Below are 27393 nucleotides of genomic sequence, written 5' to 3' on the forward strand. Positions count from 1 at the left end.
GTTTCCACAGCAGAGGTGCTCCAGCTCTCTGATCATCTTTGTGCCCTACTCTGGACCTGTTCCATCAGGTCCATGTCCTTCCTGAGTTGAGGGCTCCAGAGCTGGACACAGCACTGCAGGTGAGGTCTCAGCAGAGCAGAACAGAGGGGCAGAATCACCTCTCTCCGTTGGCCTTCTGGTTTGCAAGCTTGTGACTGCTGCAAAAAAAATCTCACTGAGAAGGAAATGAAAATGTGGTCACTGAAGCAGCTCTGAAGAGGTAATTCTGAATGAGTGAGACACAGGCCAGTTATAAATACTAATAAACATTTATTATTTTTCTGATAGGAAGGTTGCAAGATTCAGTTCCAAACACCAGAGAAAGGACTTCCATTGGGTGTTTTTTTTAAGGGGAAAGAAAGAAAACTGAGAAACTGGTGTAAAGATCCTACCAGAAGCAGTGCAAATTGAGGTTAATTTTCCTCTTACCTTCAGCATCCCAGTGCTGACCTGCCAAGCTAAGCCCTCCCCAGTTCACTGAAGTCCACTTCAGAATCCTTCAGTTCTTTTACCTGACTCAACATTGCTCCCCCTCCTCCCTTCCCAACAAGGACACACTTGGTACAGTGATAGCCTGGTACCAACAGTAAAGCCTGGAGAAAGCCAAGGTGGTGACAGTCAACAGAAATGAAACCTGACCTGGGGATGAACAAAGTTTAACCTTCACAATCAGCTGTGCACAGTGCAGGGACACCCCAGAAGTGCAGCTCCCCAGCTTCCTGCCACAAAGACATTTTACACATCCACAAGGAGACAACAGAGGGAAATCAGACAAGTCAAGAACTTTACTCTTAGTTTTAAACTAAGGCAGGCAAGCTTCTGATCAGGAGTTACTGACACCTCAGCCAAGTCCATCATTGTGTATCTGGACACCTGCCTTGTGCCAGCTGCTCACAATGGGCAAAAGAAAGGGTCACTGAAATACCAAAAGCCACCAGAAGAGTCGACATCAGCAGCATCCCATCGTGTCCTGAGCTGGCACTGCTCAACCAGATGCACAGGCTGAGATTGGCACATGCAAAGTCCCATCGCTGTGATCCTGGCTCAGGCAGAAGGTTTCTGGCCCCAGGATTTCACCTCCAGCACACTCCTCAGAATGTGATGTCTGCAAGACCTGTTTGACAGGGAAAAGGGATGGGGAAGAGAAACAAAACATGTTATTTTGGTACCATCTGCACCCCACTGCTGAGAGGACAGTTAAGAGGCAGGAAGAAGGTGGCTTTGAGAGCTATTTGTTATTTAAACTTAAATGTAAAGGATTGGGTGAGAAGAAAAGGGGAAAGAGGTTGATCTTCTTTTAACTTTTTGTTTGATTGTGATCATCAATTCACAGTATTACAGAATGCAAAGGGCTAGCAGGAACTGCTGAAGACCATAGGAGTCCAAGCATCCCTGCCACAGCAGGATCACCTAGGGCAGGCCACACAGAACACATCCAGGTGGGTTTTGAAAGTCTCCAGAGAAGGAATTATTTTAAATAAGCCAATCTGGAGGAGAGCTGAAGTTACTTCTGGCAGAAGGAACAGCACAGAGGCTGCTGCTGCTGCTGCACCTAAGGGTTTGCCTCTGAAATGACAAAGAGAGGGCTGCAGAGAACACCAATAGTGAGAGCAGTAAATTCACATGGGATAGAGAAAGCTGCTTTAGATGAAGGCATAGCATTGATTATCTCCTTTGAGATTTGTTTCACTTCTAAGAGACGTTGCATAGCTCAGCCTCAGTACCCAAATTGTCCCAAATGCTTCTCTGGTCACAGCAAAGAACAACACTGGAGATCCCAGGAACAGCAGCTGCTGGCAACAGGGGAACATTTTCACCTTAGCTCTTCTATAAATCAGTTCTGGGTTACAGCCAGCAATTTTCAGCCCCAAGAAATCAAATCCAAAAGTGTATTTCTGCTGCTCCAAACTGTCACAGCTGTAGAATTGGGATCTGCAGACACCACAAGCCAGCAGCAGTAATAGGACAAGGAATAACAGACATAAGCTGAAACCCAGGAGGTTCCACCTCAACATGAAGAGAAATTTCTTCGGTGTGAGGGTGCAGAGCTCTGGAGCAGGCTGCCCAGAGAGTCTTCTTCTCTGGAGAGATTCCAACCTCACCTGGCCATTGTGATCCTGGGCAAGCTGCTGTGGGTGCCTGCCTGAGCAAGGAGATTGGACTGGGTGATCTCCAAAGGTCCCTTCCATCCCCACTACGCTGGGACTGTGGGATCTCTGTCACAGCAGGGTACTGAAGAGCTAAGTTTCACCAGGTGTATCTACTCTGGCTGCACAGCTTCAGCAGAGACCACACCTAGCCACATTTGCTAAAGAACAGCAAATACATTTTGTACTTGAGTGCTACCCTGCCAGGAGCAAGGAAAGAACAGAGAAGGAGGGGAGAAAGACAGAGACTGGTAGGAAAAAAGTGTTCTGGAGAGGCTGGTCCCTGAAGGTGCAAAGCAAGCGGAGCTACAGTGTATCTGCAGGAGCAGGCTTCCTCATTTGGACAGAAAAAGGCTACAAACACCCATCCTGCACCCAAACCACAACTCTTTGCATTCCACTACTTCCTAAGCAGCAACGAGGTAGAGAATGCTTCACAGAGCATTGTTTCAAAGAGATTCCACTCTAGGAAAGACTTTAGAAAGAATAAAAGGAGCATTTCAAAGAGTAGAGTTCAGAGAGAATTTTTTCTTCTCCCCCCCAAGGAGAAAGCAGAGTGGAAAACTGAAGCCTCAGATGGATGTAAATGGGGACAGAGCAGAAGAAGGCTGGGCTAAGTAAGAGGGGTTTATTTTTGTGTTGTCAGGACACTGTGCTTCTATCTCCTGTGTGCCCATATGGCATTTCACATGCATGTGATTTGTAAACCTTTCAATTAGCAGTGATAGTAGAAGGCAGGAAGTTATTTAAAGTAACCCATACGGCATCTTTCAGCAGAAATTTTAACTCCCTTGTACTGGACAAACTTCCTGTTGGGCAGTTAGATGCCTACACAAACCCCTCCAGGAGAAACAGCCACAAGGCACTACCTGGGAGGTGGTGAGAGAGCAGCAGACCCCACTGCTATGACACCATAACTTTGTCAGACAGCTGCTGTGGACAAGGCTCAGCCTTTCCACACAAGGTTTCAAGGTGAGGTTCACCTCCTAGATCGTAGAATCACAGTATTGGTTGGGTTGGAAAAGACCTCCAAGATCATCAGGTCCAACTGTTAACCCAACACCACCATGGCCACTAAACCACGTCCCACATCACAGAATGGGTTAGGTTGGAAGGGTCCTCCACAGCTCATCCAGTTCAACTCCCTGCAGCCAGCAGTGACATCCTCCACTAGAGCAGGCTGCTCACAGCCTTGTCCAGCCTCATCACCTTGAAGATCTCCAGGGATTGAGCCTAAACTGCCTCCCAGGGCAACCTGTTGCAGGGTTCCACAGGTCTCAAACACCTCCAGGGATGGTGACTCCACCGCTTCCGTGGGCAGCCTGTTCCAATGCCTGACCTCCCCTACAGGACAGAAATACTGCCTCATCTCCAACCTAAATCTCCCCTGGCACAATTCCAAGACACATTGGAGAACCTTACCCAGATTGCTGCTGTCCTTGGAAGCCCAGCAGATGCAGTAGTGCTGCATGAGTTGCTCAAATAGCTCCTTCTCATCGAGGAATTCAAGTCCTTCTATTCTGCAGGAACAAAACACAAACTGTGAGTCAGGCTGCAGCCTCTGCACAGTTTTTAAGCTGCTCTTCTCACTCCCCCAGAGTGCAAACTGTGGCCATAAGGCAGTTAACCTGCCAGGAAATGAATGCAGGTCCATAAGGAAGATGCCACCACCACTCCTAGTCCTTGTTGTCCGTGTAAGTTACAACTGACCCACAAGATGTTTCCAGCTTCACATCCCTGGAATTTCCTGTTCCAAGACTGATCTGTGCAACCAATACTAGTATTTCCCTTTCAAACTCTTTAATCTAGATTGAGACTGGAGATTAAGAAGAAATTCCTTCCAGACAGGGTGGTGAGACACTGGAACAGTTTGCCCAGGGAGGCTGTGGCTGTCCCCTCCCTGGAGGTGTTCCAAGGTCAGGTTGGATGAGGCCTTGAGCAATATGGGCTGGAGGGAGGTGTCCCTGCCCATGGCAGAGGGCTAGAACTGGATGGTCCTTGGGGGTCCCTTCCAACCCAAAGCATTCTCTGACTCTGTGCACTGTATTTATCTGGTCCTGCTGGGACCAGAGCACAGCCCAAGGGAAGCAGATTTCGCTCCACCAAAGGACTGCAGTGAAGAGTTGCAGCCAGCATTTTTCTCCAGACAATGACAACAAGTCCATGTGATGTCTTGGAAGAGTGATGGGTACACCAGTGCAGCTCCTAACAACTCTCCCACATGAGCTCATGATAAAGCACAAACCAAATGGTACAGAAGATTTAACTTTGGGGTTTTTTTGCCTAAATAGTTCCTACCTGGGATTCTTAAAGCAAGGCCTTCGAGTGTCTCCCACCAGACAAATGGGAGAACTCCTCCCAAGCTGTGCTTGCTTTAAGATGTTTAACCTGGCACACTCCTCTCTCTCACTCCAAAATACTTGGACATTAGTGATGATTTCCTTTTCTGTGCTCTGGTGAGACCCCACCTCCAATACTGTGTCCCCAGCATAGGAAGGACACAGGTGATGGAGTGAGTCCAGAGGAGGCCACAAAGATGACCCGAGGGCTGGAGCACCTCTCCTGTAAGGGCAGGGTGAGTGAGCTGGAACTATTCAGCCTGGAGAAGACTCCAGGGGGCCCTTAGAACTGCCTTCCAATACCTGAAGGGAGCCTACAGGAAGGCTGCAGAGGGACTTTTCATGAGGTTGTCTGGAGACAGGGCAAGGGGGAATGGTTTGAAGCTGAGGGAGAGCAGGGTTAGACTGGAGCTTAGAAAGATGTTCTTCAGTATGAGAATGGTGAAACTGGAACAGACTGCACAGGGAGGTTGTGGATTCTTCCTCCCTGATGGAGTTCAAGGCCAGGTTGGATGAGGCCTTGAGCAGCCAAGTCTATTTGAGGTGTCCCTACCATGGTGGGGAGGTTGGAGCAGATGAGCTCTGAGGTTCCTTCCAACCTGAGCCATTCTAGGTCTTTTTTTCCCATGCCAAATATGTGGAAGAGAGGATCAAAAGAGGGTGAGGGGCAAGAGATCCTGCACTGCCAGCTGCGTCAGTGCTGCAGAAGAAGACTTCAGGAAGTTTTCTGTAAGCAGCAAACATTCTCTGCCTCATCGATAGCGAGAGGCAGAGTTTATGTAACCCATTTCTTGGCAATTGGGACAAGCGGAAGGAGCTGAGCACATCTAAGGTAGTCAAAAATGCAGCAAAGAAAGCACAAGCTGTGTCTCTCCTCCACAAGTGCCATATGTTCCACACTGTCACCACTCCCAGATACACAACCTATGGCTTGCAGGCTCACCTGTTCAGCCCCATGCTTTCAGAAATCCCCACATGGGAAAACTTAGCATTATAGAACAGGTTGGGTTGGAAGGGACCTCCAAAGGGCATCCAGTCCCACTCCCCTGCAGCCAGCAGGGACATCCTCCGCCACAGCAGGTTGGTCAGAGCCTTGTCCAGCCTCACTTTGAAGATCTCCAGACGTGGAGCCTCAACGACCTTCCCAAGCAATCTGTTACAGTGTATCAGCACCCTCACAGTGCAGAACTTCTTCCTCACGTCCAATCTAAATCTCTTCTGGTGACCAAGCTGACCTCAACCTGTAGCTAATTATGCCAATTCAGATTCAGACTCTGCACCTTCCAAGTTACTGATTCAAATGTTTCCCCTTTTTCACCTTTCCTGTTGGGCAGGCTGGGTGTTCACAGGAAACATCTGCAGAAACTTTGTAGCATCTTTCATCCGCACTTCTCATAGAATCACAGAATGGTCTGGGATGGAAGGGACCTCAAAGGTCATCCAGTCTCAACCCTCATGCCACGGGCAGGGACACCTTCCACTACAGCAGGTTGCTCAAGGCCTCAGCCAACCTGGCCTTGAACACCTCCAGAGAGGGGGCAGCCACAGCCTCCCTGGGCAACTTGTGCCAGTGTCTCACCACTCTCACTGCAAAGAATTTCTTCATCTCCAGTCTCAAGCTCCCCTCCTCTAGCTCAAAGCTATTGCCCTTCATCTTGTCACTCCCTTGTCAAAAGTCCTTCTCCAGCTGTCACAAGAAGCTTTATATGGCACCCAAATGCAACTCCAGTGCCAGTTTACCCTTGGCAACAGTAACCCTCTGGGTCATTAATGTTCCTCCTGGCATCACCTTTAAGGCTCTGCAGAGCCTCAGACTCAGACATGCTCTGTCTACCTTGCCAGCACCCACACGCAGCCTCCTCTCTGGTCTGCTAGGGGATCCCATGCTCCATACCAAGGTGAGCTACCTTGGAAATGGCATCTGAAGATAACTTTTGGCCTCGAGCAAGCTGGCAGTGATACCTTTTGACATCAGCCTGGGGCAGAGAGCTGTAGACTTTCATCATGTCAATGGCACATGCAGCCTCCCAGCCGTTCCGCAGCAAGCGCTCCCGCTGTGAAATGAACAGGAGCAGTTTTCAGAGGGCCCCAGGAAAAACACCAGGCAACACTTCTCCTCCCGAGGGACTTTCTAGGCCATCTGCTTGACCTGTTCTTTGAAGGGTTCTTAGACTCTATCTAAGCATGTGCTGCTGACTAGGGGCATAGACGGAGCTGTGCTCTGATCTGCCACGAGTGTTGTACAGCCACCTGAACCACAGCATGTCAAGTGACCCTCAGCAACGACTGTGGCCCTGGGCAGCCTGCTCTAGCTGGAGGTGTCACTGCTCACTGCAGGGGAAGTTGGACAAGATGACACTGGAGAGTCCCCTTCCACCCAACAGAATCTGTGAATAACAGGAACCCGTGTCAGATGGATAGGAGAGGGGTCCACCCTACACCTGCTTTGCCTGCTGCTCCTGAGCAGTGCACTCACAGGGGCAGATTCAGCAGATGGATTCATTCAGTGCAACATCAAAGCCAGCCACAGCCCTGCACCCCTTTACCTGAGAGTCCAAGGACCTGCAGACTTCCACTCCAGCCAGGTTACACTGCCTTCTCTGCAAGTTCTCAATCATAATCTGTCCGAAGCGGTCTGTCATGTTCACCTCGGGTAGAGAAGGAGACAAAAGTGTTCCACTTCCCACAAGGACACAATCACAGTGAAGAGCAGCAGCTTTGGTAACCTCTGGTCCAGGTCAGCACATGTACAGAACACTCAGTTCAGGGATTCACAGAATGTTTTGTGTTGGAAGGGACCTCAAAGATCATCCAGTTCCAACCCTCATGCCATAGGCAGGGGCACCTCCCACTATAGCAAGATGCTCAAGGCCACAGCCAACCTGGCCTTGAGCACCTCCAGGAAGGGAGCATCTACACCTCCCTGGGCAACCTGTGCCAGTGTCTCACCACCCTGTCAAGAATTTCTTTCTCACCTACAGTCTCAATCTCCCCTCCTCCAGCTCAAAGCCATCATCCCTTGTCATGTCACTCCAAGCCCTTGTGAAAAGTCTCTCCCTGGCTCTCCTGTAGCCCCTTCAGGTAATGTAAGGCTGCTCTAAGGTCTCCCTGGAGCCTCCTCTTCTCCAGGCTGAACAGCCCCAGTTTCCTCAGCCTGTCCCCATAGAGAAGGTGCTCCACCCTCTGACCACATTTGTAGCCTCCTCTGAACCCACTCCAGCAGCTCAGTGCTCACATTCCACCATCAGGTCTCATTTCCCACTGTCACCATGTCCTCAGCTCCCTCCTCATTCACGAGCTGAGTGCCACTCCAGCAGTTCCAGTGCTGCTGCCTTGAGACAGAGGTTGGGCACTGCAGACTGACGCTGCTTTACATTGGCTGCAGAGTGTTTCAGCTCTGTGGCAGCAATTCACATCTTGGAAGATCCTCTTACTAATTCCTGGAGCCACCTAGTTGCCCTGAGGCAGCTTCTGACATCCAGCCAGAGGAGCTGAGTTCATGCTGATGTGATTTTTCACTTCACTTTGCCACAGGAGACTGGGAGGTAATTATGGAATGTTATCCGCTCCTGGCCAACGTTCAGCACCATTTATGTCTCCTTTCTCTTATCTAAACCAATATTTTACAGTTGTCTCCACACACTGATTAAGTCTCAGTTACTTTAGATCAACACAGTCCCAAAACTGTCTTCCAGCATAGCTGGATGCTCTTCACAAAGAGCCAGACACCTACCAACTAAACCCCTCACTGCGGGAATGCAGCAGGAGCTCTCTCTACAAAAGGACAGGCCCTGCTCTTTGTTTTAACAAGCATGAAAATTGCTCTCTCAAGTAGGAGTTCTGCCAATAAGGCAGCTCTAAAAATGCCATTTTTGTTTTACCTGCTCATAATTGATGAACATCACCACTGGAAAAGTGCTTGCTGCCCACTTGAGAAGCTCTGCAGACTGCTGTGGTGTCATGTAAACCAGCACGCACTCTGCCACCAGCAGCGTTGGCAAACTTGAAAAGAGAACACCAAGAGAAACACTGCTAGTAAAACCAGGAGGAATCTAGAGAGGATTCCAGGCAAGCAAAGTCATCTCATGTCCCACAATGTCTTCAAAGAGCCTCCTTTTTTTTCATGAACTAGACATTTAAGACTGAATGAAATCATCAAGCTGAGTAGAGCTGGGCTCTCTGGCAGGCAATGAATTCACCACAGGTGACTCCCATGGTTACAGAGCAGAGATTCAGAGAAACACAGAATTCTGGCTGGAAGGGACCTTACAGATGATCTAGTTCCAATCCCCTGCCATGAGCAGGGACATCTCCCACTAGACCAGGTTGCTCAAGATCCCAGCCAACCTGCCATTGAGCACTTTCAGGGTTGAGGCTCCACAACCTCCCTGGGCAACCTGTTCCATTCCCACTGCAAAGAATTTCTTCCTCATCTCCAGTCTCAATCTCTCCTCTTCCAGCTCAAATCCATTGCCCCTTGTCCTGCCACTGCAAGCCCCTGCCAAAAGTCTCTCCTCTGTCCCCATCCCCATGCCTTTTCCCACCAGCAGAGTTTTCCTCAAGCTTGTTGGGCAAACCTTAGTGCCAAAAAATTCATCTCATCCCTGTGGAGACAGGGGTGCTGAGAGCAGGGTGTTTCTTCACCTCACAGTGGTGTCTCTGAAGACAAGGCAGGTGCTGGAGAAGCCTCTTCTCAGGAGAGTGTTAGACTGAATGGGTTGAAGCTCAAGGAGGGGAGATTTGGACTGGAGATGAGGAAGAAGTTGTTGACAGTGAGATTCAAGAGCCACTGGAACAGGTTGCCCAGGGAGGTCTTGGATGCTCCCTCCCTGGAGGTGTTGAAGGAGAGGCTCGATGAGGCCTTGAGCAACCTGGGCTAGTGGGAGGTGTCCCTACCCATGGCAGAAGGTTGAAACTGGATGATCTGTAAGGTCCCTTACAACCTAAACTATTCTATGATACTACAAGGATCAAGTCCAACCCTTACCCTAGCACTACCAGGTCACCACTAAACCATGTCCCTCAGCACCACATCTCCATGGCATTTAACCAATCCACCATCTTTTAGAGATGAGTACAATTAGAAATCAAATAGAAACTGGAAGGGGGGGGTGGGGGTGGTAAAAAAGAAGTAAAAAACAATTTTCTCTTTAAAAAAAGTTCTCAGAAGAATTTTAATTAGCCCAATGTGTTCAGTCCCTGTGAAGTACACTTCACATTATCTACCCAAAAGCAATCCAGAGTCTGCACGTTGCAGCTTCCTCCTCCATCCACAAACCCCCCAAAAATAGACATCCACACGAGTAATTTTCCTTAGAATTAGGGAGTTTTCTTTTAATTGCTAGAATGAACGGCGGGGGGGAAGAGAAAAAGAAAAAGAAGAGAAATTCTACAAGGAGCAGCAATGTAGGCAAGCAAGGCAAGATTTCAGGAGATGGAAGTGCAGAGACTTAAATGGCAATGGGATGCATTCTGCTTCCCCATATGCTCTCTCCCACCCAGCCAGATAGCCTCTATAAATATAGCTGAGATCTGAGAGCTGTGTCCATCATCTGCTCCAAAATCTCCAATCCTGCCCCCTCCAGAAGCCAAATGCTTGGACAAAACCCAGAAAGTGGCTTTCAGAGTGAAGTTCACAGAATCATGGAATGGTTTGGAAGGGGCTTCTAAAGGTCATCTAGTCCAATCCCCTGCAGTCAGCAGGGACATCCTCCACTAGAGCAGGTTGCTCATAGCCTTGACCAGCCTCACCTAGAAGATCTCCAGGGATGGGGCCTCAACTCCCTCCCTGGGGAACCTGTTGCAGTGTTCCAGCACCCTCATGGTGCAGAACTTGTTCTTCACATCCAATCTAATTCTGCTCTTCTCTCATTTCAAACCATTGTCCTCATCCTGTCACTGCAGGCTTTTGCAAACAGTCCCTCTGCAGCCTTCCCACAGGCAACTGATCACATTTTGATCCAGCTCTAGTTCAGGGATTCACTTGGAATAACTCAGGATTACAGAATCACAGGATGGGCAGGGGTTGGAAGCAATCTTTGGGGATCATCTAGTCCAACCTCCCTGCTAAAGCAGAATCTGTTCACTGAATTTCAAGCTGATTGCTACTCCTGGAGAAACCTTTCTCCTAGTCCTGGAGAAACCCCCCTCCATCTGGTCCTGGAGAAACCCCCCTCCATCTGGTCCTGGAGAAACCCCTCTCCTTCTGGTCCTGGAGAAACCCCTCTCCTTCTGGTCCTGGAGAAACCCCTCTCCTTCTGGTCCTGGAGAAACCCCTCTCCTTCTGGTCCTGGAGAAACCCCTCTCCTTCTGGTCCTGGAGAAACCCCTCTCCTTCTGGTCCTGGAGAAACCCCTCTCCTTCTAGTCCTGGAGAAACCTCTAAAAGAGTTAAATTTGTGAAGCAGAGTAAGAAAACCATGAGCTCTGAGGCAGAAAATGGCTGCTGTGGGAACTCATCCCCTGCAGGGGAAGGAATGGAGGGGAAGTGCAGAGGAGTGACAGCTGCCTGCTCTGCAAGAACTTCAACTTGTGTGAGTAGATCCTAACCCCCAAAGAGAAGCAACCAGCAGAAGCATCCACTGAAAGCCATACTTCACTCCTCTTGGTGTTTTAGGAAGGAGATGCAAACAGGATGAAAAGGCAGTTTGCAGAAGAGCCCATGCAAGGAGCAACCTGGCTCCAGACATGGGAGCTCCCCAGCCTGCGTGAGATGTCTGAACAATTCTTTCTGCTCCAAGGGCTCAGGAAAGGTAACCATGGAAATAGCATAAGGAGCTCTGGCTGCAGACACTGCCTGCCCAAGCCTGATTCCACTCTCACCACCACCACTCCACTAGCCCACCCCACAGAAACAAGTAAACCTAAATCAAATTGAATGAGTCTTACTGCACATCCAGGTTGTGTTTCTTTAGCTTGTCCTCCAAATCTGAGGAGAAACGGAGATCTGCTCCCACAATGGAATATCGACTGGAGTCCAGGCTGTGGGAGTCTGAAAAGAGAAACTCAAGGTTACAGATCAGAGTCACAGACTGCAGTGGGCTGGACCCTCCAAGGTCATCTTTTCCAACCCCACTGCACTCAGCAGGGACACCTCTGTCTACAGCAGGCTGCTCAGGGACACATCAAATCTGATCTTGAATGTCTCCAGGGATGGGGCCTCAACCGCACCCCTGGGCAGCCTGTTCCACTGTCTCACCACTCTCATTGTGCAGAGCTTCCTCTTAATGTCAAACCTAAATCTGCTCTGCTCCAGTTTCAAACCACTGCCCCTTGTCCTATTCCCACAGGCCCTTCTAAACAGCCTGCCTGTAGGTCTCCTTCAGATATTGAAATGCAGCTCTAAGATCACTCTGGAGCCTTCTCTTCTCCAGGCTGAGCTGCCTCGAACTCCTACTCCTCTAGCCAGTCCCTGCAGCAGAGGTGCTCCAGCCTCTGAGCATCCTCTTGAGAGTGAGGCTGAAATTCTCAAATGAAAAGCTAGAGGGAACATGAAATTGCAAAGTTTGCTCTGTTCCAACAACTAACACCAAGCTCTAATCTCTGAAGCATCCATGTCCTCTACACCTGATTGCTGGGGTTCAGCCATGAGGAGATAGCAGCAGACTCTGCCATAAGCCTGCTTTCACTCCCAGCCACTCTGAAGCAGCTCAGGCATCCCCCCCCGTTGCCATGGCTTCAAGGAATGCAGAGGAAAGAAAAATGAGAAGATTCAGGGCAGGATTTTTGTTTTGTTTGTAGAGTCTTCTCTGAGGCCCCAATGTCTCTAACTGGTAAAGACTTGCCCACCTCCCTGGAGAGCCTGTTCCAATCCCTGATCACTCTTGCAGCAAAGAAATTTTTCCTCATCTCCAAGCTAAACCTGCCCTAGCACAATTTCAGGCCATTTCCTCTCCTTCTTTCACCTGAGACTAGGGAGAAGAGACCAACTCCCACTTCACTGCAGCTTCCTTCCAGGGAGCTCTAGAGAGCCATGAGTTCTCCCCTCAGCCTCCTCTTCTCCACGATGAACAATGCCAGGTTCCTCAGCTGCTCCTCACCAGCCCTGTTCTCCAGATCCTTCACCAGCTTCATTGCCCTTCTCTGGACCAGCTCCAGCCCCTCAATGTGCTTCTTGGAATGAGGAACCCAGAACTGAAACCAGAACTGAACCCAGACTCAAGGTGCAGCCTCACCAGCAGCCAGTACAGGGGCACCATCACTTCCCTACTGCTGCTGGCCACAGATCAGACACAAATTTATGGGGAAAAGCAAGTCATAATGTAGGCTTTGTGTGTGATCCACTGGTGGTACTGCAGGGCAGAGTCAAATCACAAAAGGTTTTCCTGAGGAGCAAACATGGGATACAACAGGCAGCAAGCTCCTGCAAACGCTTCCCAGCACGAAAGAGGAACTTAGCTCAAGTGGCTGAGCTGCGAAGCAGCCAGAGGCAGCACAACACCCTGCTCTCAGTGCACTAACACCATCTGATTGCTGTGTCCTGTTTTAGGAGAGTGAAGTCATCAGGACACAAGAGCACATCATCTTCCCCCATCCCCAGAGGAGTGTGACTGAACGAGCAGGAAAAGAAGGAAGCTAAGCAATGAAACAAGCCAGAGTTTAAAGTGGGTTTAGAATGCTCAGCCACAATCCCCCTGCAGGAGCAAGCTCTGATACAGTTCTACTTGAGATGCTGCTGCAGAAACAGCTCCTGGATGGCCAAATCTGAGAGCAGGCATCACAGGATCATGGAATGGTAGGTACTGGAAGGGACGTCTGGAGATCATCCAGCCCAACTTCCCTGCCAAGGCAGGGGCACCTAGAAAGGGTCACACAGGAACATGCCCAGGTGGGGCTGGAATGTCTCAAGACAAGACTCCACCACTTCTCTGGGCAGCCTACCTCAGGCACCCTTATATTAAAGAAGTTCCTCCTCATATTTAGATGGAACTTCTGATGCTCCAGTTTGTGCCCATTACCCTCTGTCCTGGCACTGGGCACCACTGACAACAGCCTGGTGCCATCCTGGTCCCATCCTCTTGACACCACCCTTGAAGTATTGATCAGCATTGAGGAGATGCCTTCTCCAGACTGAACAGCCCAAAATCTCTCAACCTTTCCTCCTCAGAGATGTTCCAGTCCCCTCAGAATCCTTGCAGCCCTACAAGGAGCTAGATGAAGAGAGAAAGTGCAGCCACATGGCTGAAGAGATGGGATGAATGGAAGGAGGTTGCCACTGCAGAAGAGGGGGGAAAAAATGGGGGGGGGAAGATAAAAATCAATTCCTACTAAACAAAGCAGTGCTGAAACATCCTATAAGATCTATCTCCAGTTCATTTTGTCTGAAAATGCCACCAGTGCTCTTTTCAGCTACATTTTTCAACAGCTACAGGTACCAGTGGGGAAAAAAAAGGAAAAACAAACAACAACAAAACAATAAAAATCTCAAACAAAAAAAAAAAAATCACAACCAGCCAAAAAGTTAAAAAAAAAAAAAAAAAGTTGTGTGGCAAATGATTCAACATTTTGAGTCAAGGCTTCTTTCCATGTGCATGTTCTGTAATAGCTTTACTACTTCCCACACCCTTCTATTTAAGTTATTATATCAAGGCCATGATAATGGCAGCAGCAAAAGCCCCACACAAACCCCCACCAGCCGGAGGGAAGGATTTCTGCCGTGATTGGTTTGCTGGCCAGAGCTGCAGTGCAGCCAACGTCACTCCCCACAGTTAGCAGGGAGCTGATGCAACTTTCCTGTCCAGCCTCCCTGCCTTGGACATGCCAGGACCTTTGCCACAACCAGGATTCAACTGCAACAAGCTTGAAGTGACCCACGAGCAGAAGCAGCTCTGTGAAGAAAGACCTTGGAGTCCTGGTGGACAGCAAGTTCTGCGTGGACCAGCAATGTGTCCTTGTAGCTAAGAGGGACAATAGCATCCTGGGGTGCATCAGGAAAAGTGTGGCCAGCAGGTCTAGGGAGGTTCTTCTCTGCCCTGGTGAGACCACACCTGGAATACTGTGTCCAGTTTTGGGCTCCTCAGTTCAAGAGAGACAGGGACCTGGTGGACAGAGTCCAGTGGAGAGCCATGAGGATGACTGAGGGACTTGAGCATCTTCCCTACAAAGAGAGCCTGAAGGCTCTGAGTCTGTTTAGTCTGGAGAAGAGAAGCCTGAGAGGAGACCTGATCAATGTCTACAAATATCTGAGGGGTGGGTGTCAAGTAGCTGGGGCAAATCTCTTGTCAGCAGTCAGCAGAAATAAGACAAAGAGCAGTGGATACAAATGGGAACACAGAAGGTTTCACTTCAACATGAGGATAACTTCTTTACAGTGAGACTGACAGACCCCTGGAACAGGCTGCCCAGAGTGGTTGTGGAGTCTCCTTCTCTGGAGGCTTTCAAAATCTGCCTGGATGCATTTCTGTGTGAACTACCCTAGGGGATCCTCTCCTGGTTGGACTCAATGCGAGGTTGGACTCAATGATCTCTGGAGGTCCCTTTCAACCCCTAAAGATCTGTGATTCAGAGGTGGAAGTCAACAGCACAGAATCATCATTCAGGTTGGAAAAGACCCTTGAGATCATCAGGTCCAACCACTGCCCCTGCTCTGCCAAGCTCACCACTAAACCTTCATCTGCTCTCCTGCAATATGAATGGATTTGTCCTCCTCTCTTCAGAGCCTTTCACTTCCAGAGCAGTCACTTCACTTCCATTTCCAGCATCCAGGCTGCCTGCTTCTCCTCCTTTGGTCCATTCAAACAGAATGTTCTTGTTCCTCCACACATTTCCTTGCCAACTTCCCTCCACTTCCCATTGATGGGTTGTTGGCAAACAGGAGCACAGAGAGAACCCAGCAGAGCTGCACACACAGCGGGCACGAGCTGATACAATTGCTAAAAATTGACCATTTTAAATAGATCTGAAAGCTCCTCAGGAAGGATCTCCAGAATTCAGAGAGCTCAACACTTCTGATCAAAGCTTTCAACTGGAAATCTTAGGGAAAAATATGAGGGGTGGGGTTTATTTTGGGGTTTTATAGAATCACAGAACGGTTCGGGATGGAAGCAACCTCAAAGGTCATCCAGTTCCACCCCCCGTGCCATGAGGAGGGACATCTCCACTAGAGAGGTTGCTCAAGGCCACAGCCAACCTGGCATTGAACACCTCCAGGGAGGGGACATCCACAACCCCCTGGGCAACCTGTGCCAGAATCTCATCACCCTCACTGTCAAGATTGTTTTTCCTCATTTCCAGTCTCAATCTCCCTTCTTCCAGCTCAAAGCCATTGTCCTCATCCTGTCACTTCAAGCCCTTGTCAAAAGTCCCTCCCCAGCTCTCCTGTAGTCCCGTTCAGGTACTGTAAGGCTGCTCTACGGTTTCCCTGGAGCTCCTCCTCCAGGCTAAACATCCCCAAAGAGTCTCCAGCCCTCTGATCATCTTCATGGCCTTCTCTGGACCCTCTCCAACAGTTACATGTCCTTCTTGTGCTGGGGGCACCAGAATTGGCTGCAGTGCTGCAGGCAGGGTCTCAGCAGAGCAGAGGGGCAGAATCCCCTCCCTGTCCTGCTGCTCTCACTGCTTCAGATGCAGCCCAGCACACAGCTGCCTTCTGGACTGCCAGCGACCATTGCTGGCTCGTGACTTTATCATCCACTGACACCCCCACAAGTTCCTCAAAGCCTCACCCAACCTGGCCTTCAGCACTTCCAGGGATGAAGCACCTGCTTCTGTCCTTGGTTTTCAGCTTTTGATCCCATTCTGGGAAGATTTGTGGGTTGGCTGGTGCTTTGCTCCCCAAGCAACAGAGCCTGGAGGGGTTAACATATCCAGTTTAACTCAGTGGCTGTAACCAAAGTCTGCAGGCAGGACACTGCTTGGATGTGGTGTGTCAGATGCTACAGGTGGTTATGTGCACACAAAATCAAAGGAGGAACAGAGATGGAGGTGAAATCCTAGTATGGTTTGAGTTGGAAGAGACATCAAGGATCATCCAATTCCAACCCCCCTTTCATATCTTTCCCCAAGATTCCAAGTTGAAAGTTTTCATCACAAACCTTAAACTGACTTGCCCAGAGAGGTCATGCTTGAAGATCTTCAAGGTCAGGCTGGAGGAGGCTCTGAGCAACCTTCTCCAGTGAAGGATGTCCCTGCTGACTGCAGGAGGGTTGTACCAGATGCCGTTTGGAGGTCCCTTCCAACTCAACCCATTCCATGATTCAGTCGATGTAGTGCTTGAATTTCAAAGCTATTCTTTAACAATGTTCCTCACCCAAGTGTGCCAATGAAATCCTATGGCTGTTGGGAGAAGGGATGGCTCTCATATGGACCAGAATTGGGGATGGAAGGTGGGCATATGTTGTTAATTTTCACCATGGATGGAGATGAAGATCTGTGCTTGAAGATATGTTGCTGCTCAACACCACAGAATGATTGGGAAAATAAAGTGGTTGGTAAGTGGCAGCTTATTGGCAAGTGCAAAGTCTTCAGAGTGGTGAAGACCTGCAGAAGGATCTTGTGAAATTAGTGACTTGGTGATAAATTGGCTGTGGATTAATACAGAGTGATGCATATGGGTGGAAAAAAATAGTTTGTGCCTCACATGTGAATGCTGAGCTGCTGGCTGCTGATTGCTGCCTGCAAACAAGATCTGGTTATTATCATAAATAGCTGGATGAAAACATTGGCTCAGCAATGGGCCAGGAATCAAAGCACAAGCAAGGAAAAAGGATTGAAACCAACAAAGATGCCACAAGAGGGACCTCTGACAAAGGCAAGGAGTGTCAGGATCAAAGGCAATGGCTTCAAACTGGAAGAAGCTGGATTGAAATTGGACGTTAAGGGAAAATTCTCCCCCAGGAGGGTGGCAAGGCACTGAGCAGGCTGTCCGGAGAAGTTGTGGAGGTTCCAAGTTTAGAGGTGTTCAAGGCCAGACTGGACAAGGCATTGAGAAACCTGATCTAGTTGGAGGTGCCCCTGGCCATGGCAGGGGGCTGCAACTAGATCACAGAATCACAGAACATCGGGGGTTGGAAGGGATCTCGGAAGATCATCCAGTCCAAGGCCCTGCCAGAGCAGGATCACCCAGTGCAGGTCACACAGGAATGCATTCAGAACACCTTGGAAGTCTCCAGAGGAGACTCAACAACCTCTGGGCAGCCTGCTCCAAGGCTCCAGCACCCTCACATCAGAGAAGTTTCTCATCTTCAGGTGGAAACTCCTGCGTTCCAGCTTGTACCCACTGCTGCTTGTCCTGTCACTGGGCACCACCAAAAAGAACCTGGCACCTTTGACATATGCCCCTCGGCCATTTACACACATTGTCAGATCCCCTCTCAGCCTTCTCTTCTCCAGACTAAACAGCCTCAGGTCTCTCAGTCTCAGATCTTTAAGGTCTCTTCCAACCCAAACCATTCTCTGATCCTAGCTCCAACCACTTGGACACTGTCCTAAACCCCGAAGATCTCAGTGGAGCAGAGCTGACAGCAGCCTCATCACAGCAAAACTGCTGCTCTTTGGAAGAAGAGTTTCAGAGGAACAAGGCAGCCCAGCACCTTCACCCAGCAATATCTTAATTGCTATTGACTGCTCTGACTTGCTAATTAGCAGTTTTGATTACAAGACACTGCTGCAAGTGGCTACCTGTGCAACTATTTGGCTGCACCAGAGGTGCCTACAGCTGCTCAGCAACACCCAAACCCCTCTGACTGACCTGGCACTGATGCTGCTGACAGTGCTTCTGCAGCACATCCCAGGGTGCACAGGAGGTCTGCTAGAAGGTCTCCCAGCTGAAACACAGCAGCAGCACTCTGGAGCCCTTTTGCTGAGACGGGGCTGTCATCTTCTGCACTCTAAATGCACAGTGGAGAGCTCTGTCACTTCAATGACACCTCAAACCACAGCACTGTGTCCAGTTCTGGTGTCCCCGGCATAAGGAGGACACACAGCTGATAGAGTGAGTCTAGAGGAGGGCTACAAAGATGATCCAAGGGCTGAAGCACTTCTGCTATGAGGATAGGCTGAGGGAGCTGGGGGTCAGCACCTGAAGGGAGACTACAGAAAGGCTACAGAGGGACTTTTCATGAGTGTCCAGAGACAGGGCAAGAGGGAATGGTTTGAAGTTGAGGGAGAGCAGGGCCAGCCTTGATCATAGGAAGAAGTTCTTCAGTGCAAGAGTGGCGAGACTCTGGAATAGGCTGCCCAGGGAGGTTGTGGATGCCCTCTCCTTGGGAGAGTTCAAGCCCAGGTTGGATGAGGCCTTGAGCAGTCAAACATGTGACCTGCTCTGGCAGGGGAGCTGGACTGGAGGATGTCTGGAGGTTACTTCCAACCCCTACCATTCTGTGACTCTGATTCTGTTGTGCTCTTAACAAGACCCTTCACAGATACCTGAAGCCAGTGCAGCTGACTATCAGCAGCATTTTCCCTTTTCTGGAAGAGAAAAAAAAATCCCAACAACTTTCTGGCAGAATAAAACCACTTCAGGAGAAGACATTTCTAACACGACACAGAACAAATGGGCAGGAGTCTGTAAGAGAAGAAGAAAAAAAAACCACACCACCAAAAAAGCCTCTTTTCCCTCTCAATTCTCTGTCCAAACAGCATTTCAAACATTAAAAGCCTGCCCACATAGCAGAACAAAATGATCAGAAAAGTTTTAAAAGTGCTGCAGTACATTGCTGGCTGCTTCTGCAGATGACTCACCTATTAGAAGAGAGTCTCCTGAATGAGATTCCATAATTGGTTTTGACAGGGGAGGTTTGGATCTGTGGGAAGAAGGAAGAAGCATCTCTGAGCAGTTGAGCTCCTTTAGCAGTGTACTTACATTTCATTTAACACATAGATGTGTGACTGTGGCAAAACCAGAGCAGAGAATTCCTCTGCCCTCTACTGGAAACCAAAACCTTTGCAAGGCAGACCTGGGAGCTGCAGTCGAGTTTCACACTTCAGGACTCTTCAATCTGGAGGTGATTTTTGAAGAGATATCCAGACACTCTCTCCAAACATCCTCCAGAAGCTTCAATGCAGTCATTCCAACTGGATATTCACACACAGTACCAGCTGTCCTACCTCTTCAACTGGATTTATTACTGGCTTCAGTAGGAAGAGTCCTGATTGCCTCCCTATAGCTCCCCCTTATCAGCTTCCCCAGCTTGGAACAGCTACATGGTAACTCCCTCCCTGGGCAACCTGTTGCAGTGTTCCAGCACCCTCATGGTGCAGCACTTGTTCCTAACATCCAATCTAAATCTGCTCTTCTCTCATTTCAAACCATTGTCCTTCGCCCTGTCGCTGCAGCCCTTTAGAGACAGTCCCTCTGCAGCCTTCTTGTAGCCCACTTCAGGTATTGGAAGGCTGCTCTAACGTCTTCCCAGAGCCTTCTCTTTCCCAGGCTGACCATTCCCAGCTCACTCAGTCTGTCCCCACAGCAGAGATGCTTCAGCCTCCTAATCATCTTCACGGCCTCCTCTGGACTTGCTTCATCGATGTCCTTCCTGTGTTGAGGGCTCCGGAGCTGGACACAGCACTGCAGGTGAGGTCTCAGCAGAGCAGAACAGAGGGGCAGAATCACCTCTCTCCATCTGCAAAGGCCCATTCTTGTTTGCTTTCAAAATCAGGCACAATAAGGCTCTGAGCAACCTGCTCTAGTGGAGGATGTCCCTGCTGACTGCAGGGGTCTGGACTGGATGGCTTTGGAGGTCACTTCCAACCCAGACCACTCCAGGACTCTGTGTACAATTTGTCTGCATAACAAACCCTTTATTCCAAGCCCCAGAGCAAGAAAAGCTTCTCAGAAAAGAGATGGAATATCTGCAGCTTCCACTTCAGGACATGCTGCTCGGTTCCATTCAGTTGCCCACAGTTAAATATAAGCATTTTACTTACTTGATGTGATGGATTTTTCGTGCAACTATCATTGGAAAATCCACTTCAAAATATTTTTTAGGGAGAAGATTTTCGTCCTGAGAATTGAAGCAAGACCCTAGAATTAGGGACATTCAAGTTTCACATGCACATGACAAGAAGACAGAACTTTAAGTCCTAAAGTGTTGATTTTACTTTCCACTGCTGTTTGTAACAGTGCTATCATGAAGAGTCCTACAGCTTCAATAAAACCCAAACCAACAAAACCAGCTGTGAGACATAAGAATGTCCTCCAAGTATGAAGAAATGGTCTCAAAGTTTATGTGATGCAGCAACCAAGGCACTAGATCACTCACAAATACATTATCAGGATCTAGGGGAGCACAGCAATAGGAAACTGATGATATTTCCCACATTTCTTCAGAGTCGCCTTCTCAGAAAGGAACTGAGGACATTTCATAGAGACAGAATGGTTTGGGTTGGAAGAGACTTTTGAGATCCAGTCCAACCTTTAATACAGCACTGCCAGGGCACCACCAAACCATGGCTCTCAGCACCACACTTTGAAAGCCCTCCAGGGACTCCACCACTGCCCTGGGCAGCCTGGGCCAGGTCTTGACAGCCCTCAAGGTGAAGAAATCATTCCTCATGTCCAACCTAAAGCTACCTTGGGACAACCTGAAGCCATTACCTCTTATCCTATTGCTTGTGACCTCGGAGAAGAGAACAATCCCAACCTGGCCCAAATTTCCTTTCACGGGGTTGTAGAGAGCCAGAAGGTTTCCCCTCAGTCTTCTCCAGACCAAACACTGACAGTTCCCCCAGACTGTCTTCACCAGCTCTGTTCTCCAGACCCTTCACCAGCTTTGTTGCCCTTCTCTAGACTTGCTTCAGCTCCTCGATGTCCTTCTTGGAGAGAGTGGCACAAAAGTGAACCCAATTGAGGTGTGCAGGTTTACCCAGGAGACCACTCTGCGGCTTGTCCCCAAACCCAGAGCCAGCCTACAAGCACCCAGTGTCCCTTGACGACAAGAGCAGGGGAAACCTCTTCACTTCACAGACTCATGGAAGGGTTTGGGCTGAAAAGGGACCTTAAAGACCATCTAGTTCCAACTTCCCTGCTGTGGACAGGGGCACCTTTTTGATGTTAGTATCTGATACCCTGAAGCTGTACCAAGTCCTCCCTGCTGCAGCAATCCTTTTGTGAACTAGCAGCAGTTATGTGCTGCTAGTTCAAGCTGCTCAAGCTCTGAACAGTTGGGAATTCCTTCTGAATCAGAAGACTGAAGCTCTTGGTTAAGTTGGTCTGAAGCTGTCTATGTTATTTATACCACATCTGGTCTTTATAAGAAGAAAGAAATGGAATTACAGGCCCACTAAGCTTCTTAAATCACTGTGAGAGGGCAGTTACTAGAACTGAGCAGTGACAGCTGCAACAGGAATGCAGGGAAGAGAAAAACTTCACGGCTCAGAAAATAGTCCTTCTTTTTTTCCCTCTTCAACTGACATAAACACACTAAACAGGATAGGTTTGGGGCGGATCTGTTGGAGAGCAGCTCTGGGTAGAAAGACCTGGAGGTCCTAGTGGACTACAGGATGCCCATAAGCCAGCAATGTGCCCTAGTGGACAAGAAGGCCAGTGGGAGCCTGGGGCAGATTAGAAGGGGAGTGGCGAGTAGGTCCAGAGAGGTTCTCCTCTCCCTCTGCTCTGTTGATGAGGCCACCTTTCTAGGTGATGGTGAGGCTGAAATGAGCTGGCCCAGCACCATGCCAAGCTGAGTCTCCAAACTGTCCAATGTAGGGGACTATGTTGCTTCCCTTGGGAGATGATTCCAATGTGTGACTGTTCTCACAGGGAAACATTTTCTTCTGGAGTCCAATGAGACTCCTTGTCCACATCACCCCCTGTCTTCTCCATCTAAAGAGATTCATCAGCAATGTGCCTTTGAAGGCCAAGAAGGTAAATGGCAGCCTGGGCTGGATTAGAGGGGAGTGGTGAGTAAGGCTAGAGAGGTTCTCCTGCACCTCTACTCTGCCCTAATGAGGCCACAGATGGAATATTGTGTCCAGCTCTGGACCCCTCAGTTCAAGCAGGACCTCATGGAACTGCTTGAGAGGATCCAGCACAGAGCCACAGAGATGCTGAAGGCAGTGAAACACCCCACTGCTGAGGAAGGTCTGAGGGAGCTGAGTCTCTTTAGCATGGAGCAGAGAAGCCTGAGGGCTGTCCTCAGTCATGTTGATAAAGATGTGCAGGGCAGTGTTGGGAGGACAGAGCCAGGCTCTGCTCAGGCATGCCCAGTGACAGGACAAGGGCAATGGGTGCAGGCTGGAGCAGAGGAGGTGCCACCGGAACACATGGAAAAACTGTGAGGGTGTTGGAGGCCTGGAGCAGGCTGCCCAGAGAGGCTGTGGAGTCTCCTTCTCTTCCAAACCCTCCTGGCTGTGTTCCTGTGTGACCTGCCCTGAGTGATCCTGCTCTGGGAGGGTGGTTGGACTGGATGATTTCTGGAGGTCCCTTCCAATCCCTAACATTCTGTGAGTCTGTGATTCTTCCTGAAACCAAATCTACAAAGGTAAATATTAATGAGAAGACAGAGATAGAGATGTGTTCACAATGATGCTATCATGTAACACCTGAATGACCTAAATCTGTACCCATGCATGCAAATAGACACACAACCAAATTTACTCAGGAGAATGTGAATTTCTCTCTGTCAACTCAGCCTCTATCATTTTGAACTTTGGTATTTTATTCCCATTTTAAAATGGGATTTAATAAAAGAAATCTTAAGGCTTAAAGAGTACAGCAAAACATGGAGTTCAGGCTCTTGAAGCCCACCAGAGGTCAGCTTCATGTAAGACAAGCACGGAGGTTGGAGCCAGGTTGGGGTCAGTCTCTTCCCACTAGTAACAAGTGATAGAGAAGAGGAAATGGCCTGACATTCCACCTGGAGAGGTTTAGGTTGGACAGTAGAAGAAACTTCTTGATGGAAAGGGTTCTCAAAGACTAGAATGGGCTCCCCAGAGAAGTGGAATCGACATCCCTGGAGGTGTTTCAAAGAGGCAAAGACATGGTGCTGAGGAACATGCGTTAGAGAATGATTGGACTCTGTCCTGAAGATCTTTTCCAACCAAAAGAATTCTATGATTTTAAATCTAAATGCTGTGTGTCACATATTTTGTGGGGGAAGTCAGTGAAAACACAGCCCCTCCTTTACTGAGCTTTCAGGGGCCTAAACTCATCCAAAGCAAGCTGAGGACTGAGGCAAGGCAGCCTCAGGCACACCTTCAACAAGGGGTGCTTCAAACATCCACATTTTTGTTTTCAGTTGGTTCCCCTGAGCCCTCCTTACCTTTAACCTCCAGAATAGGGTGTCCATGCCAGCACCAAGATTGACAATCTGACAGTTGCATTCTGTCTTCTTTAGAAAAGCTTTGATCAGGTAACTGACTCCATGAACACGAGCATAGTAGCCTGCCAACAACAACAAGTTTGCCTTTAAGTATTATTTTCATGTAATATTTGATGCTTAATACTCAATAAGATTTTTATGTAGCTGTAAAGTCTTTGTCTACTTAAAAAATGGTGTGTCTTAGGAAGAATAATTTACTTTTTAAAGGTATTAAGGATTTATTGGATTGGGGGAGATGGATTTTATTACTAACTGTCTGCAAGTAGCTCATATCTGAGGCTAAACTATAGCAGTTGATGAGCCTTCACCAGCAGAAAAGGAGAAGAAATGCAAGGGTTGAAATAAAAACAAATTTAATGAAACAACAAAACTAATCCCAGTGTAAAGTGCACTAAGTAATGCTCAACCTGATAAATACACACTGGGCACCCCAAATGGGAAAGCATCCTCAGGAGCAGCTGAGCAAGAGGTATTTAAAAGAGGTGTGGATGTGGTGCTGAGGGATGTGGTTCAGTGGTGGCAGCTTAGCAGCTATGGTGGGATTGTGAGCTCTGGGTCAGTGGTTGGACCTGATGAGCTCAAAGGTCTCTTCCATCTTCAACAATTCTATGATTCCATGGCAAGAGAAAGAGCCAGAGCAAAAGGCTTCAAGAAGACTCCTCTACCCTCAACAAACTCCCCCTTTTATACTGAGTATGAAATTTATGGGATGGGATTCACCTACAGCCAGCTTGAGGCACCTGCCCTGTCTGAGTCCACACTGCTGCAGCTCACAGCTAGGACTCTGTCCCAGCAAAACCAGGACACTAACAAAATATGAGCCACTGATTAAAGAGGTCTTCTTGGGTAAATCAAAGTTTCACTTCCAGCCAAGTGCACAACTCTAGCTGGTGTGTGTGTGCACATCTCTGCTCAGAGCAGAGCTGCTGCACCCTGCTGCACACTGCTGTCCTGGGTCAAAGCAGCACTTCTGATTGCTTTGTAGAGATTACTGCAAGCACAGATATTGCATTCAGCATGCAGGAAGGAAAGTATCAGTTTTGGTTTAAAGGACAGCATGTGAAAGATTAGACACTAGATGGAATTACTGCTTTGAAGAAGTCAGTAAAAGAGTGTGGTCAGCAGGTCAAAGTCTCCTCTGCTCTGCCCTGGTGAGGCCACAGCTGAAGAACTGGTCCAGTTCTGGGCTTCCCAGTTCAAGAAAGACAGGGACTTGATGGAGAGGGTACAGTAAAGTGCTACAAAGATGATGATGGGATTGGAACAACTCTCTTGTGAAGAAAAGCTGAGGGACTGGGGGTTTTCAGCCTGAAGAAGAGCAGTCTGAGAGGAGATCAGATCAAAGCTCAGCAACATAAAGGCTGGAGGACAAGAGGATGGGCACAGACTCTTGTCAGTGGTACCCAGAAACAGGGCAAGGAGCAGTGGGCACAAACTGGAAATGAGGAAGTTCCACCTGAACAGAAAGAGTAGCTTCTTTGGTGTGAGGTTGCTGGAGACCTGGAGCAGGCTGCCCAGAGAAATTGTGGAGTCTCCTCTGGAGACCTTCCAACCCCACCAGGCCATTGTAATGCTGGGCAAGCTGCTGCAGGTGTCCTGCTTTAGCAGAGGTATTGAACTCAATGATCTCCAGAGGTCTCTTCCAACCCCACCATGCTGGGATTCTGCAACATTTTCTTTGATTCTTCTACACCTTCCTACATTCCATAATACTCAGGTTCTGGAAAGTGTCAGAAGCTCTTCAAGACCCATTAAAAACCCTTTAGCACTGTCCTCATTCACAAAGCAACTTGCCTCTGTTAATTTCAGGTGCTTTTCTTTCTTTGGCTTGTCTCACAAAATACTGGATGTAAGGGTCCTTCCAGTAGCCAACACTTACAGCAAACCTGTCCAGGATAAGGAAAAAAAAGAAGAGAATTACGATCTAAGGCCATCAAGATTTAGTCCAAAAGCTGAGAAGGGCTCTCTCTAACCTGGTATATACATGCAGACAAGGCTTAAAAACCCTTTTGAGTGTGTGGAACTATTTCATTAAAGAAGTTATAGACAGCCTAGTAAAAAAAACCAGGTGGCTCTTGCTGTATTAAACAAGCACCTTTTTAATGGCCTCTGCACTCTCTGATGGATTTCTGGAAGACCTTAATCTCAAATATCTCCTCCTTGAGGACTCAGCAAACAGACGAATTCTATCTGAAGTTTCACAGACAGCACACCAAGCATGTCACTCATCACCATGCTGTGAGCTCTTTGCACTTATTCCAGAGCTCATTTTACCAAAGCTAACAGAACTTACTGGTTTTAAAATGGATTTGTAAGCACTCAAAGCCAAGCCCAACCACCCGTCAGTTTGTTGCCACATCAGTAACAAAAGGAGAGCACAAAAAGGAAGGAACAGCACAAGTAAAATTCATAGCCATGCACAACCAGGCAATGAAACTCAGCACCCATCCTTTGGGAAGAATTCTGAATCATATAAATTTACAATCGCTTTCCTAAGACATCAACTTCTACTGAAGTTTCCGATCCCAGCTGCCACTGAGTGCTGCTCTATCAGGAAACCCTCAGCTGAAAGCTGGGCAGATACTGAATAGAAAAGCTGGAAACTTTCTGACCAACCTGAGGGCTCAGGCTGTGGGTCCGAAGGAAGAGCACCCTCAGACCAAACACCCGCCCTCGCCATGGGGAACTCCGACCGGGGTTCGAAGTTTATTCTCCCACATTCTCCTGCTGCACAGCGCTGCGTGTCTCCCGGGCCAGCCGGCCTCTGCCGCTCCCGGGTTCGGTGCAGACAAAAGGCACCAGCAGCGCCGGGCACGGCAGCACCTTCCGCAGGGCAGCACCCCGAGCAGAGGCTCCCTCCCCTCTCCTCCAGCCGAGTTTCCCAGGAACCGGTTCGTACCTCGCGGCCTCCCCACCCGCCCTCCCTCCCTCCCTTCGCCCTAACCAGCCCCGCTCTGGGGCCCGGCGTCGATGCCGGGGAACACCGGAGTGGCCCAGTCCATTCCACCCTGCCGCTCCCCGCCTCTCACAGGCCGGTACCGTTTGCAGACAGACGCGTCCTCGCAGGTACCCCGGACCGCCTCATCCGCCTCATCGAGGCCAGCAGCGGAGACAGGGTCGCGGGCGGCAGTCGCCATGGAGGGCGTGAAAGCCGAGCCCGGGAAACCTGCGAGGCTCTGCCGCCCGCCGCTGCCGCCACCGCCTCTGCGGCCCGCCCCCCGCCGCCCCTCATTGGGCGCCCACCGCAGGGCGGCCCGCCGCAGCTCGGCACCGATTGGCCTGCAGCTTCGTCCATTCTCACCGCGGCCAGTGAGAGAGCGCAGCCTGCGCAACCCCGCCCAGGAACTACGCTGTGCCGCACGGGCCGCTGGGGACGGTAGTCGCGGGGAGGTGCTCGGTGATGTCGCCGCAGGGGCTGCGGGACGGGAGAGGCTTCTGCGGCTTTTCCCACGCACCGAGCCCGGCCTAGCTACCGCCTCTGCCGCAACAGCAGCGCCTCGTGATGCCGAGACCCACCTCCCCATTGCTGCGGAGCGCGAACACCCCGGCCCTAGGCGGGACATGCGTGGTCCCGGTGGCCACACCCGTTCCGGGGCCGCCGGTCGCCGCGAACA

The 27393-nt window shown here is 49.5% G+C and overlaps 1 protein-coding gene across 3 annotated transcripts; it reads right to left on the reverse strand.

The window, feature by feature from the left end:
* Positions 1–289: 289 nt before the first annotated feature.
* On the reverse strand, positions 290–27385 carry LCMT1 (leucine carboxyl methyltransferase 1). 3 transcript variants are annotated; one of them, XM_064152692.1, is made up of 11 exons: positions 27296–27385; positions 25574–25665; positions 23720–23841; positions 20385–20461; positions 19203–19264; positions 11412–11514; positions 8407–8527; positions 7072–7173; positions 6488–6579; positions 3609–3706; positions 290–1153 (listed from the first exon to the last, which is right to left on the reverse strand). In XM_064152692.1, exons 1-11 carry the CDS (start codon positions 27340–27342, stop codon positions 1131–1133), a joined length of 939 nt encoding a protein of 312 aa, XP_064008762.1. In that variant the 5' UTR covers positions 27343–27385; the 3' UTR covers positions 290–1130. The 3 variants fall into 3 exon arrangements, with proteins under 3 accessions (XP_064008762.1, XP_064008761.1, XP_064008760.1); XM_064152691.1 differs by lacking the exon at positions 27296–27385 and adding an exon at positions 26819–26993; XM_064152690.1 differs by lacking the exons at positions 25574–25665; positions 27296–27385 and adding an exon at positions 26819–27074.
* Between the last annotated feature and the right edge of the window lie 8 nt (positions 27386–27393).

The sequence above is a fragment of the Pogoniulus pusillus genome, chromosome 13, assembly GCF_015220805.1.
Source record: "Pogoniulus pusillus isolate bPogPus1 chromosome 13, bPogPus1.pri, whole genome shotgun sequence".
Taxonomy (NCBI): Eukaryota; Metazoa; Chordata; class Aves; order Piciformes; family Lybiidae; genus Pogoniulus; species Pogoniulus pusillus.